Here is a 14,810-nt window from a genome sequence, read left to right as displayed (position 1 = left end):
CTTGTTATATATTACTACTTGTATGGACCAGTGTAGGCACTCGACTGATACCTATTCGTTACGTTACTTATTCGTTTTAATTCGCTTCTTAAAAGTTTCACCTTTTATTGCTTTCTTTTAATATCCTTTCTGTTTTTTTAATTATTACCTGTAGTTTTATAGACGTGCCATAACTCTATTGGGGCGTACATACTCATCGCAGCGTCGACTGATATCCTGATACTTATTAGCAATTTTTTTGTTTTTTATTCGCTTTTGAACACTTTTAATGCTTTCTTTCCTTTCTTCTGTGTTAGCTCTGGGTTCCTAGACGTAAAATATATCTATTAGCGAGCATGTATTCATTTCAGCAATCGACTAATACCCTGTTATTTTTTTTGCTATTTATTCGTTCCTTTTTCGCTTTTTACACGTTGTATCATTTTAATTATTCCGTGTCTTAATTAACTGTCTCTGGTACCGGTGTTAGTCGTTGGTTTCACGATTGAATCTAACCCTATTAGCGCCTATGTACCCGTATCCGCGATCGACTGATACGCTGTTACTTTTTCGCTTCTTGTTCGTTCCGTATTCGCTTTTTAAACGTTGCACCTTTTAAATTTGTTTTTTTTTTATTTCTTTTCTTTGTCGTTGTTGTTATTATATGGGTGTATAGACAGGATATAGGCCTATTAGCGCACATATACCCGTATCCGCAATCAACTGATACCCTGTTACTTATTCGCTACGTGATGATGATGGAAGTGTTTAACGACCTTGACTCGCTTTACAGCCCTCGCATGGTCGGCTTGGTAGCCCGCTAACCACAATGATGGAGTACTGGTCGATGAGTCTCGGACGTAGTAGTAACGATGACAGAAAGCGTCATTAGGACCAAAGTAGTGATACAGTGAAATGAAGGTCCATTATCCAATACCTAGCTATAGGATACAGCCCTCGGACGTCAGTCGGCATAACACGCCCCCAACCATAAGGGGTTTTGGAGTGTATGCTGGCGCGGGTATTTACGCGGTTTGACTTCTGTACAGCGTGGGATTGGTTTATGTCACCAAAAATAGTATGTCGTTGATCCAGCTATAGTAAATCCTCATCGTAGATAGCGGGCAAAGAAGAGCCGACCCAGTACGTCCGTTCAGCTGTAAGGACAAATACGTGACTGGATTGGTCTCTATTTGTTCGTCCTTTATTCGCCTTTTTAGGAGGTATGGGTGTCTTTCGTCATCTTGGATTGTAAAAAAAAGAGAACCTTGGGTCCAGATTTTCTATCAAGTTTGACCCAAGAATAAAGAAATTTAACATGTTTAATGTGAATTGTCATTTTAAAGAATCAACTTATAAGAATATAACTTATAAATATTAATATAGTGTAGATTATTTTTGATTGTTTTTAAATGTTTTTAAATTGGCATTTAAAGAGGAGGTAACTCTAAAACAATGAATTTTCTGAATCTGCATGGAATTTTTATATATTTTTTGTATTTTAGCCGAGTTAAACGTACGGTGAGCCTATCTTTTCTTTTTATATTCTCATAGAATTGTCTGAAGACTATCTTTTTGGTAATTTATTTTACAATTCTATCATTTAATTTAGTTTTAAATCACAAAATGGTGTTTTTTACTGTATAATATATACAAAATGTGTCATTTTGTCACAGCCTGTAGCTTGAGAAAATGTGCGTTGATCTATCATTTTTATTATATTTTTGAACATATATCGATAGATACTACATTTGGCAAAGTATGAACAAATTCTATCATTTTTATTTTAGACTCCCATACCACCTTAAATGTTGCACCATGTAAAGACTTTTGTTAAATTTCCTTCCTTGTCATTGTTGTTGATTTTACAATGTAGCTACAGATGGGTGCACTCCTAACCTGTACAGCAAGTTAACTTGATAACCAGTCATTTGGACTGGTCAAAGTTAACCTGTGACCGAATATAGGACTGCTCTGACCAGTCCTAGGACCAAAATCTAGTTAACTTGAAAAGCGGACTTGGACCTAGGACTGTTTTTAGACGTAAAATAGGTCTATTAGTCTATTCGCGGACATGTACTCGTTTCCATGATCCACTGATAACCTGTGACAGATTCGCTTCTTGTTCGTTCCTTATTCGCTTTTTTTAGAAACTCTGTTCTCTTTTGTTGTTGTTGTTGTTGTTGTTGTTAACTATGGGTTTGAAGACGTGAAATAGACCTATAAGCGCGTACGTACATGTTGTTGTGCTAGACTGATACCCTGATACTTATTCGGTCCTTTAATGCAACTTTTTAATTATTTCTTTTCATTATTTTTTCGGACCGTAAAAGGTTAACTTACCATTTTTGCGCATATGTACACGTTATTCTAATGCAATTTGGATGTAACAATTTTTTTCATTGGCTAACAGTTGCCGTCAAATCCACAGTTGACCAGGCGTAACTAAGGAGGGACCCGTCATTTTAAATTGATGATGAATCAACAAATGTTCGATTACTACTATATAATCGAAAATAAAACAACACCTATCTCGAATTCGCCGTTTTAATGTAATTTTATCCGACAAATTTAGACATTTTTTCAAGTTTTATCGTATTTTTTCTTTTTGTAATGCATTTGAATCGGAATAACAGTACTGTACTTGTACGCGTCGCCAGTAAAACTGCATTTGCGACCGTCAAATCTACAATTGACGGTGGCAACTCTTCAACTACAGTACTGTTATCCTTAAATGTAATTGACTGATACCCTGTTACTTATTCGTTGCCTATTATTTCCGTATTCGCTTTTTAAACGTTGCAACTCTTAATACTTGTATTTGTATTTCTTTTTTTCTTTTTTATTGTTGTAAGAAATGTGTTTATAGACGTGTATAAAAACCATTTAGCGCGTATGTTCCCGTTTCATCGCTAGAATGATACCCTGATTCTTATTTGTTCGTTATTTGTTCTTTATGGTGTCACCCGATCGACAATGTCGGATGACATATTGCTTTTCCTCTGTTTCTTTGTTATTATTATTATTCTGCCAACTATTTTGTCCGCCACATTTTTTGGAGACAATGGAACCAATCTTAAAGATAGTTAACTATAATGAGGAACACAAAATTTCAAGTTGCACTAGTGTCTAAGACCATAAAAAATGGCTGCCGTTTCCATGGAAACGAAACAATTGTGAAAAATTCCACTTTTTGTTTTTTGTGAATAATTTGGAGATGCTTAAACTCAGAATCATTATATTTTAATACAATGAAGTTGACACCCATATACTGGTTTTGGACGATTTTGGCAATCATTGGAACTACTATGTCGCCATGGAAACTACACCAAATATTTCAAAAATATGAAAATGCTCCAATTTTTTTGAAACTTTAGCATAACGATGAACAACTTTGGTAGATGTGGTATTTGGCGTTGGAATTTCCAAAATGTCTGCCGTTTCCCTGGAAACAATGCAGAAAGGTCAAAATGCTCCATAAACTTCCGGGTTTGGTGAATAACTTTGTTATGCTTGAACTTTAAATCATCAAATTTTTATGCAATATAGTTGTCCACTATATACAAGTTTTGAATGATTTTGACTATCATCGGAACTACTGATGAAACTTGATATGATTGTTGACTGTCAAGTCAACATCTGACTTTTGAAGTTGGAATTTCCGAAATGGCCACGTTTGCCATGGAAACTGCAAAAATGTCAATATTCTCAAAATGGTTTTAAATTAATGAAATTTGATATTATTGGTAACTGACAAGTAAAGATGAGACTTTTGACTTTGAAATTTTCAAAATGGCTGCCGTTGCCATGGAAACGGTATAAATGTGAAATACTTTAAAATGCTCTGAATATACTGACAATTTACAAAATGATGAATAACCATGCATATTTGGGCATTTACTTTTAAACAAGTTTGAAAAGGCTGTCGCTTTGTGGCAATAGGGGGAAGGGTGACATCCGCTATTGCTTGCAATGGCAATTCTAGTTCGTATTTACATTTTGTATTTTGTATTTTTTATCATATATTCTTGTTTTTCATTTTTCTGTCTGTTATGAACTATGGACTACTTGCTACTTATTCGTTCCTTATTTGCTTTATATACTTTGCACTTTTTTAATGTTTTTATTGTCTTTTTCATATATTATCTCTGGTGTTAGCTCAGGGTTTGTCGATGTGACACATCCTTATTAGCGCTTACATATTCGTAACAGAGCTCGACTGATACCCTGTTCTTTATCGCTATTTATTTGGTCCTGATTTGTATTTCATACGTTGCTCCTTTTTAATGGTTACGTCTTTTTACGTTTTAAGTGTGTGATGGTAGTCTTAGGTAATTGGAGTTGAAAAACCCAAGTTAGAGCTTACAAAACAGTTAAAGCACTCGACAGAAGTTCTGTTACTTTTTCATTCTTTATAGTTTTTTTTTAAACTTTGTCCTTTTTTGAAATTGTCTTTATTTGTTTTTTTCTCTGGTGTAAGTTTTAGGTTCTTGTAGATGAAAATATTCAGTTAGATTGTATCTATTCGTTTTACGCGCTCGACTGATTTCTTATTCGCTTTTTATAAATTGTTTTTTTGATCATCATGTTTCATGTGTTGGATCTTAGTTTGTTATTCTTATTCGTTCCTTATTCATATCATACACATTACCGGTTTTCTTTTAATGTTTTTTTTGGCATTTCATGTCTCTAGTGTTAGTCCCGTATTCGTGTTATTGAAATAACCTAGTCAGGGCATATTTACTAGGAGCAGTTTTTACGCTCCAGATTTACTCTGTTGTTGATTCGCATTTGATACGTTGCCTCTTTTAAATGATTTTCGTTTCTTAGTTTTCTTGTTTCTGGTGTTCGTTGTTGATTCGTTGGGGTATAATAAACCTGGTGGCACGTATTTCCATGTCTTCGCGCTTGACTATACTCTGCTAATTATTTGTTACCTTTTTGTTCTTAATTTGCTCTTCACAAGGTGACTCTTTTAAAAGTATATGATATGACATGCCAAAAATCATCTTAAATGAATATAGACGACCTGCTTTTGTACCAATAACTTACATTGCTATGAAGTAAATGTTCAAGACCACGCCAGAGTGATTTAGACTATGAACCTTGATTGTTCAAGCTATGGAAGAGAAATGCAGCCCGCGGTACTCAGTTAATTGATTGGTGGTGCTTATAAATATGCTTCTTGATAGGCACCATTATAGGACTGAATATCTTAGCATTGTAGACCGAAACCACTATGTCTAATGAACAAATGGACCATAGACACCAGTTGACCACAACAGAGTAATTTAGACAATGAACCTTGCTAGTTGGGCGTATTGGAAAATAGCTACATGTGAAATTAATAACATATACTTTAGCACAAAGACTTAAAAAAATCTTACCATTAATAATCCATAGAGACCAAAACACTACAAACCATTAAAAGTCTGAAATGGCCTATATCTGTACTCGACTGTACTGATTTTTACTCGACCAGTCTGAATTGGTCTGAAATTTACTTGATAATATTCGACTATAGTCTGAACCATACTTAACAGTGTGAATGTGTACTTGACCAGTACTTAACCATTTTAGACGAGTCTGAACCATGCTCGACCTAGTCTGAACTGTACTCGACCTAGTCTGAACCGTAATCGACCTAGTCTGAACCATACTAGACCTAGTCTGAACCATACTCGACCATGTCTTAACCAAACTAGACCTATTCTTTGTATCTATCAACTGAATTTTATCAATTTAGGAAATATTTTTGATTAAAATGAAATTTGAACAACAACTTGAAATTAAAAATGTATTCAATACAGTATTGAAATTAAAATTTCACAATAATCAATCATAATATATAACTTCAACACAATATTAATCAACACTTACATAATAATATATATCAACTTTTAAAATATGAAAAAACAAGCTGATCAAATAATCTAAAAAATGAATTGTGACTAATATTTCAAAATTATTCAAAATTTTATGAATATGTCAGAAGTATTATATGATAACTGGACTATTTTCACCATTAACTTAAGCCTAGTATAGATTTATTGTGTCAGTTGAGTTTAGTTATTAATGCAGTGAATGTTTTTTTTATTAATATATATATAAAATAGTATATAAAACAACTTAATAAATTAAAAAAAATTGAGACCTTAATTGTTTTGTTTTATTAAACCAAGAATTTAATATAATCATAATAATAGAATTTCCATAGCAATCCTTGATAACCATCTTTAAAAAAGGAAATGTATTCCAAAGTAACAGTAATAATCTATTTCAATTAATTTAAGTAATTTTTGTCAAATTAACATGGCACACATGAAGCACTTTAATATGGTCTAATTACCTCAGTACATGTGTGTTTTACAGGTAAAAAGAAAGTCCTATTTTCTTAAATTCGTGTTTTACTTATCTAGTACATACATGTATATTCGAAAGGCCTTGTTATTTAATTTAAACAGGATGTTGCAATTTTTAATCAATGTTATTTAGAATTTAATACCTCTGACCAGGTGTGATCTTATTTATGAGTTTGCCCCAAAGCAGAGGTTATACTTTATATTTCACCACTAATCAGAAAAACAATTTTATTTATTTCTTAAATTTTATCCCTTTTTGATATAAATTGTATATAATATGTTTTTTTTTATCCTAAATATAATCATAGATATATTTCTAATATAAGGTTTGAAAATTTATAAATTTTGTTGGCTGTTGTTATATATGTCAGTTAAAAAGAAATTTATTTTAACAGTTAAAAAAGTAGAGTTTTTTTGGTCTAGTATGGTTCAGACTGGTCGAGTATTGTTCAGACCTTTGGTTAAGTATGGTTTAGACTGGAAAAATAGGTCGAGTACAGGTCGAGAATGGGTTAAGACTGTTTCAGACTGGTCGAGTAATAGTTCAGACTATTTTCAACGGCAAAGATAAGGGTCTAGTACGATTCAGTACAGTCAAGTATGGTTCAGACTGGGGTCGAGTAATGTCAAGTAAAAGTCAGACCAATTCAGACTGGTCGAGTAAAAATCAGTACAGTCGAGTACAGATATAGGCCATTTCAGACTTTAATAGTTTGTAGTGAAATGGATACATAAAAAATCGCTATATAGGATTCAATGTGCGTCAAATTCAAGACATTATAGATTACTCTGAAAATTATAACATTGAAGGAGCTATATTATTTATCGCCTTTTCTAAAGCATTTGATTCACTGGAATGGGATTTTATGTTGGAATCATTAAAGAAATTTGGGTTTACTGAATCATTTCAGAAGTGGGTTAAAACCCTATATTATGACATAAAAGGATGTATTCTAAATAACGGGTGGATTTCAGAAACCTTCAACATTGAGCGCGGAATTCGACAAGGATGTCCTTTACGCGCTTTATTGTTTGTTTTATCAGTTGAATTACTAGCTTGCAGAATAAGAGACTCTAATGATATAAAAGGAATACAAATACAAATTGATAAAAAAAACTCATAGTCTAAAAATTTCACAGTTAGCAGATGACACAACTCTTTTTATAAAATCATCGCTCTCTGGACTCAAACTCAATAGAAACAAAACAGAAGGTATATGGCTAGGTAAACTTAAACACTGCAAGGACAAATTCGAAAACATTAATTGGAAACATAATGTAAAAAGTCTTGGTATTTATTTTGGCTATGATAAGAAAGAATGTCAAAAACTTAATACAGAAAAACAGTTGGAAAAATCAGAAAAAATAATTAATGATTGGAAAAAAAGGAAAATTAGCATGATTGGTAAAATCACTATCATCAAAACACTTGTTATACCTAATATAACATATATTGCATCACTAATAAATCTGTGCAAAGAAACTATATCTAAGTTTAAGAAGATGATATATCATTTTTTATGGGAGGGTGGTAGTGAGAAAGTTAAACGCTCAGTGCTAAGAAAAAAATATTTAGAAGGGGGGTTAAAAATGACAGATCTAGATTCTTACATTGAAGCAATGAAAATAAATTGGGTTAAAAGACTTACAGATGAAACTTGGGCAAACTGGAAAATTATTCCAACCTACTATTTCAGTGAGTTTGGGGGTAATAACCTCATATTTAAAATGAATCTGGGTTCTCATAAATCATTAGAAAACATAAAAAACCTGCCTACTTTTTATTTAGAAATCTTAAAATGCTGTATCAAAAATGGTGGCGGGAAGACAAAAAACCCTGAGAACTTTTTAGATATCAGGAAACAAGTTATATGGGAAAATCAATATATTAAGAATCAAGGCAAAAGTTTGCATTTTAAACATTGGATAGAAGATGATATAATTTTTATTAATGACATAATCGACGATAAAGGAGAAATTTTTCAAAATCTTTTAGACAAACTTAAAAGGAAACAAAATTGGATAGCAGAAACATGTATGTTACGTAAAGCTATACCCAAATCTTGGAAAGAAAATTTAAAGAGTAAAACATCTACAAATACAAACATTAATTTTCAACAAGATATAAAGATGAATAGCCATGGATTGTATTACAATCTGGACAAAATTTCATTCAAAGAAATATATAATATTTTAATTAAATCTAATAAAGAGCTCCCAGTAGGATTCTATGTATGGAAAAATCATTTCACTTTTGATAACGTTATTTATTTTATAAAGAAGAACCTTACTTTTACATTCTATTTTTTAAAAGATAATAGAATACAAATGTTTAGATGGAAATTAATGCATAATATTATAGCAATTAATCATAATTTGTATCGTTGGAAAATATCTGATAATCCAAATTGTGTGATTTGTTCCAAATGTGATAACTATAATCATTTTTTCTTTGAATGTAAATGGGTAAAAAATTATTGATCAATAATTCATGACATATTTATGTATTTTAATATAGATAAACATGTTTTCTGTCTTAAAAATCTTATACTTGGATATAAAATTGAAGATATTGAATATAATACACTTAATTATGTCATAACAATGATTTGTTTTGTGATTTATAAATGTTTTTATTTATCAGAAAAGAGAACTAAATTTGTGAACATGTTGTCAGTTCTAAAAAATGAAATTGAAACACAAATGTTATATCATCCAGATAGTCTATTTTTGAGAAAATTTCATATGAAAATATCAAAACTTTGATTATATTTATTTTTTATGAGAATTAGACCTTATATAAATACTACAGTATTTAAATAACCAAAAAATCAATCAATTAATAATTTACAAATCAATCAAGATCAGGGGTCAATAGATCCTTCTTTGATCTCTTCGATATACTTCATTCTTACTTACCTGAAATATTCGATTATTATAAGTTTAAAAATTTACACATTTGATAAGTGATTTGACGACTGTAATAAATTACTCACCATTTCATGAAATTTTTGGTTAAGCCATGAGGTCAACCATGCTTGATTATTCTTGATCATTCTACTTTCGGTTTTATATAATCAAAACAAATGACGGGCAAAAATCCGGTTATCTGGTGTTCTTCTTTTTATTACTTTCTTATATATGATTGTTTATATATAGGATCACTGAATAATATTTATGTATTGTGTGCTCGTATGAATACTTTGTAAAATGCAACTAACACAAGATATAAATATAAGATATATTTTGCTAATCAAATCCCCTGGTTTCATTAGCAATTAACAACACAGGGAGGAACCTTAGCGTCATTGTTGTAGCGCCAAGGGACATTGTTCACAACCAGTAGTGAAATAAAATATTTAAAATTGGAAAAAAAAAGGAAAATAGCTACATCCAGTGTTATTTAATGTGTTTTCGTTGTTGTGCTTATAAAGATATATATGAGGTAGATGGTCATCTCCAACTTGCAGACCTGACAACCAAGTCTGGTGTACCATTGGATTGTGTTTATCAGATAAGATTCCAACCAATCGGTTAAGACCTATTTGAATTTTCATGAGTGATTAAGAACAAAAAGAAGATTTAAAAGAAATGTGCAATGTGTTAATTGTACTTACGTGTACCATGTATAGGGTAGCGGCAAATTGGTTCAACACATTCAACATGACCACAACATTGACCGTTTGGTATAACAACTTTACATATCTTAGGCAGATGGTCATACACAGGACAACTAAAAATATAAGTAATCATGTTTACTTTTCTGGAAATATGTGCAAAAAATAGCAATATATTGAGATTATATAGAAGGAAATATGTTTTTGGCCAAAAGGAAAACACCCCAAAAGTTTGCCTTTGGGAGTTATAGATTACATGTTACTGAAATTTAGTAATTGATTTAGCCTATTTCTCAAATACGATGACGACCCTATGAATGTTCAACTGAATCATGTCTTTTTTAATTGTTTACTCGAAGCCAAATTGAAAGCCGGTTGGTTTCAATGCTTCATGGCGACACTGTTACAATATCTTAGTATGCACTTAACCATGCACTATTCTGTCTTTGTAAGTTTTACTATAAAGGTAAGCTATACATAGAATCAAAGTTAAACAAACAGTTAATGTGAACTATTCTATCTTTGTAAGTTTCACTATAAAGGTAAGCTATACACAGAATCAAAGTTAAACATACAGTTCAATGTGAATTACTCTGTCTTTGTAAGTTTCAGTATGAAGGAAAGCTATACATAGAATCAAAGTGAAACCGAAAGTTCCATTGCTGGTTGTTGATCTCTATTGTCATAAAAGTTAATACAATTAAGGTAAAACTCATAAAAGGAGATCTTTAAGATATACTTAGTTTTTTGTATAAGAAACTTTCAAATTTCTAATATTTTGGCCACGAGCATCACTGAAGAGACATGTATTGTCGAAATACGCATCTGGTGCAAGAAAATTGGTACCGTTGATTTTATTTCAAGAAGTGGATAATTCTATACCTTTCAAAATAACTTCAAAGAGTTTCCTAAATAGCTTCCTTACTACATCATACTTGTCACGTAACTTTCTCTCCATGTTTTGTTAAGGTCATCAACAGCTCGGGATTTTATAATCTGATCCTTTGTGTTCGTATTTTATTTCCATGAATTTTGAAGTCAAAATAGCAAAATTTCGTTCTTGAATGCTACAAATGTTGAGTTCTTTATATGATAAGTTTATTTCGAATCCAAATTAATGATAAAGAGTGTTTAACAACTCTTTAAACAATATTGTGTCACTCTATTAATAGAGAGGTAACAACTCAATAATTATCTCTAAAATCGTATTACAGAGAGGTGTAAGACAAAATGCAAAATAAGAAAGTTCAAAAATTGACGTAGGCAATCCACCAATAATCCTTTCACATGATTTGCATTCTTTCTCAACAACTTTAAACTCAAAATATCAAAGTGTTGAATGTCTCTGGATTCCTCTCATAATCCATGTGACAAACATAACAAGAAGTACAAAAAGGCATTTATCGTTCTTCTGTATATCACCTTTGGTAAGGAAACACCTGGACTGAGTAATCAGAAGTTAGAATATATCTTCCAGAAATAGAATTACACTTTTTTTCATCCTCTCAAATTTATATGAATTAAAACTGTTATTAATCACTAACACAACTTATTGGTTATATGTCTATAACTTGTAAAAAAGTAGGGTCACAACTCTTCCTATTAGAATCCTACTAAAAATCCAGCCCTGTTTAGAGCTCAATGTTTATTTTTTAATTCTGACCTGACTATATTTGTACTTAAAATTGAGAATGGAAATGGGGAATGTGTCAAAGAGACAACAACCCGACCAAATAAAAAACAACAGCAGAGGGTCACCAACAGGTCTTCAATGTAGCGAGAAATTCCCGCACCCGGAGGCGTCCCTCAGCTGGCCCCTAAACAAATATATACTAGTCCAGTGATAATGAACGCCATACTAATTTCCAAATTGTACACAAGAAACTAAAATTAAAATAATACAAGACTAACAAAGGCCAGAGGTTCCTGACTTGGGACAGGCGCAAAAATGCGTCGGGGTTAAACATGTTTGTGAGATATCACTTAGTTTAGTTTCGATTGCCTCAATGGTTTTATTAACATTTTGTCCTTGGAATTGAATATGAATGCCATACATGCGAGGGGTCTCTATAGTTATACGAACAGGTTTAATCCACCATTTTCTACATAATGAAAGACCTGTACCATGTCAGGAATGTGATAGTTGTTTTCCATTCATTTCATATGTTTGTGTATTTGATTTTGCAATTTTATGATTTCGTTTCGTTTTGAATTACACCTTGCATTTAGGAGTTTTTGTTCTTTTACTGTTTGAAATCAACCTTCAGTCTAAAAATTTCCTTCGCAAGTTAACTTTGTGCTGAATATCTTTCAACTTACAGAGCATTACATGAATAATGTCCACTTTGTTCATCATCACAGGTACAGTTGTAGTCACAACCATCTTCCCAGTTGTCTCCTTGGTGATAAAGTGAACCTTTAAACCAACATCCAGGACCTAACAAATAAGATGATATAATCAGATGTCTCTTTGGTTATCCCCTCCTAGATGTCTCGATTTAAATTATGTTATACGAATCTCCATGGTGATATACAACCTTGCGTATACATATAGAGCGATTAAAAGTTATAACATTCAGCCGACATATATACTTCCTGGACTGCATATTATTGATTTGTTTTTGTCATACACAAAATCCTTTTTTTTTAAATGTAAAGGAGGCAGTAGTCTAGAAACCATTATCTAATATCAATCAAATTCATGAAGTGCAAAAAAAAACATTAGTTTTCTGAGAACAATAATGCCTTTTTTTCTGTCACAACCACATTTACTTTTTACCTTTAGACCGCTTGCACATTTCATTGCGTAGCATTTGAAAACGTATTAAATAAATTAACTGCAAAATGTGTGCAGTATAAGAGTTGTTTTATAGCTAATATAAAAGGTAAAATCACAAAAATACTTTACTCCAAGGAAAATGCAAAACGGAAATTCCCTATTCAAATGTCAAAATCAAAAGCTCAAACACATCATACGAATGGATAACATCTGTCATATTACTGACTTGATACAAGCATTTTCGTATGTAGAAAATGTTGGACTAAACCTGGTTTTATAGGTAGCTAAACCTTTCACTTGTATGACAGTCGTTTACGATTCCATTATATTCACAACGATGTGCATCATCGACAATGTAATGGAATTTGATACGACTGTCATACAAGTGAGAGGTTTAGCTAGCTATAATACCAGGTTCAATCCACCATTTTCTACATTAGAGAATGCCTGTACCAAGTCAGGAATATGACAGTTGTTATCCATTCGTTTGATGTGTTTGGACTTTTGATTTTGCCTTTTGATTTTGGATTTTCCTTTTTGAACTTTCCTCGGAGTTCAGTATTTTTGTGTTTTTACTTTTTTTTTTAACAAAACATACTGACATAGTAGGTACAAATGTAAAAAAGAACGTGGTCAATATGAAAAGTAAAATCACAAAAACATTGTGTTATAATCATAGTCAAAGTACAGTAGCAAATAGGAAGTCATGGATACAAACCATTCACCATCACACAATGACATAATGACGGGATGTCTAATTTCTGATCCACGTCATATGTAACACAACCAAAAATGAAAGACAAGATACAATAATTTTACCATAGAACACTAATACAATGATGGGATGTATTAGTACAGAGCCACGTTATATGTGACCAAGAAACACGAAAAAGCATATTGACCAAGCACATTAGCACAGAAAAAAGACAAGAATACAGCAATTGTACCATAGAACAATAACACGATGAGATATAGACAGGATGTATAAGTACAGAGCCACGTCAGATTCATATCACTAATTAGTAAAAGTTATATTCATAAAGATAAATAAACAACGTCAATACCCAAAATCTAAACTTCAAGACAATCATGTATTATATGTGAAGTTGATACAGAAAATTTAGCAACAACAGCTTGTTACCTTCCACTGAACTTAAAAAAAAAGAAGAAAAACAAAATGTCCTTAACACACCCCTTGTGCATCAACTTTCTGCTCAGACGCTGGTGACGTTTTACAAAGTCTGAGTGGGAGCTGCAAGCTCTTGTATTCCAACATAAGTTTGGAAATGCATATCCCAAATCCAGTTGATATGTTACTATCAAGGAAAGGGACATTGATAATTTGTCTGGTTTTTCATAGATTATTATACTGACGTGATTGTATAGGTTATTTTCGAGACATAAGTTTAAAACTGAGGCGGATAAAAAAATGAAACTCAATCATTAAAGTTTGGATTGTTAATGGAAAGAACATCATCAATATATCTCAATGTGACATTATGGGATCTGGGCTTTTTGATCTTGTTTTTGACAATTGTCTGAATGAACTCCCATTCATATGAAAATAAGAAACGTTCTGCAAGGAGAGTTGGACAGTGCGTTCCCATAGGAATGATGACAATTTGTTTAATAATGTCTACCTCAAAATTTAACGTTGTCGATGCGAGACAGCAAAATACTAATAACTAGTGTCTGTATGGCATTATTGACCTTTTTATTAACTTTTAACAAAAATATGCCGTATGATATATCCCAAGTAATACATTGATTCCGTGGGCAACCATTTGAATGTTTCAAAGCATTGTGGCCTTTTTTCTTAAGACGATTTTTCAATTTCACATCGGAAATAGTGGTATACAGGGTTGAAAAATCAGAAGTTAAAATACATAGGATACTATTTCGCATAATCTTGATTTAAGAGATTTTCCATGAAATGAAGTACACCAAATATTTAAACTCAATGTAATCTATTTCTTACTAGAAAATGTGGAAGTTGTAATAGACAAATACACTCTTTTGGAAGGCAAGAAATGGATGGAATTCTATATATCCATAAAAGGATGTTATTGTGGG

General features: G+C 31.9%; 1 protein-coding gene across 1 annotated transcript in view; it reads right to left on the bottom strand.

Moving 5' to 3' along the window:
- Positions 1–14,810, bottom strand: part of LOC139522750 (uncharacterized) — a 42,745-nt gene that overhangs the window by 18,537 nt on the left and 9,398 nt on the right. The window contains exons 6-7 of the mRNA XM_071316256.1: positions 12,278–12,395; positions 9,959–10,074 (exon numbers count right to left, since the gene is read on the bottom strand). Of these exons, the coding sequence (XP_071172357.1) occupies positions 9,959–10,074; positions 12,278–12,395 (234 nt within the window). The remainder of the gene's footprint in view (positions 1–9,958; positions 10,075–12,277; positions 12,396–14,810) is intronic.

The sequence above is a fragment of the Mytilus edulis genome, chromosome 5 (assembly GCF_963676685.1).
Source record: "Mytilus edulis chromosome 5, xbMytEdul2.2, whole genome shotgun sequence".
In the NCBI taxonomy this organism is placed as follows: Eukaryota; Metazoa; Mollusca; class Bivalvia; order Mytilida; family Mytilidae; genus Mytilus; species Mytilus edulis.
The sequence above is the reverse complement of the archived record's forward strand: the minus strand, read 5'-3'. Positions and strand labels throughout refer to the sequence as shown.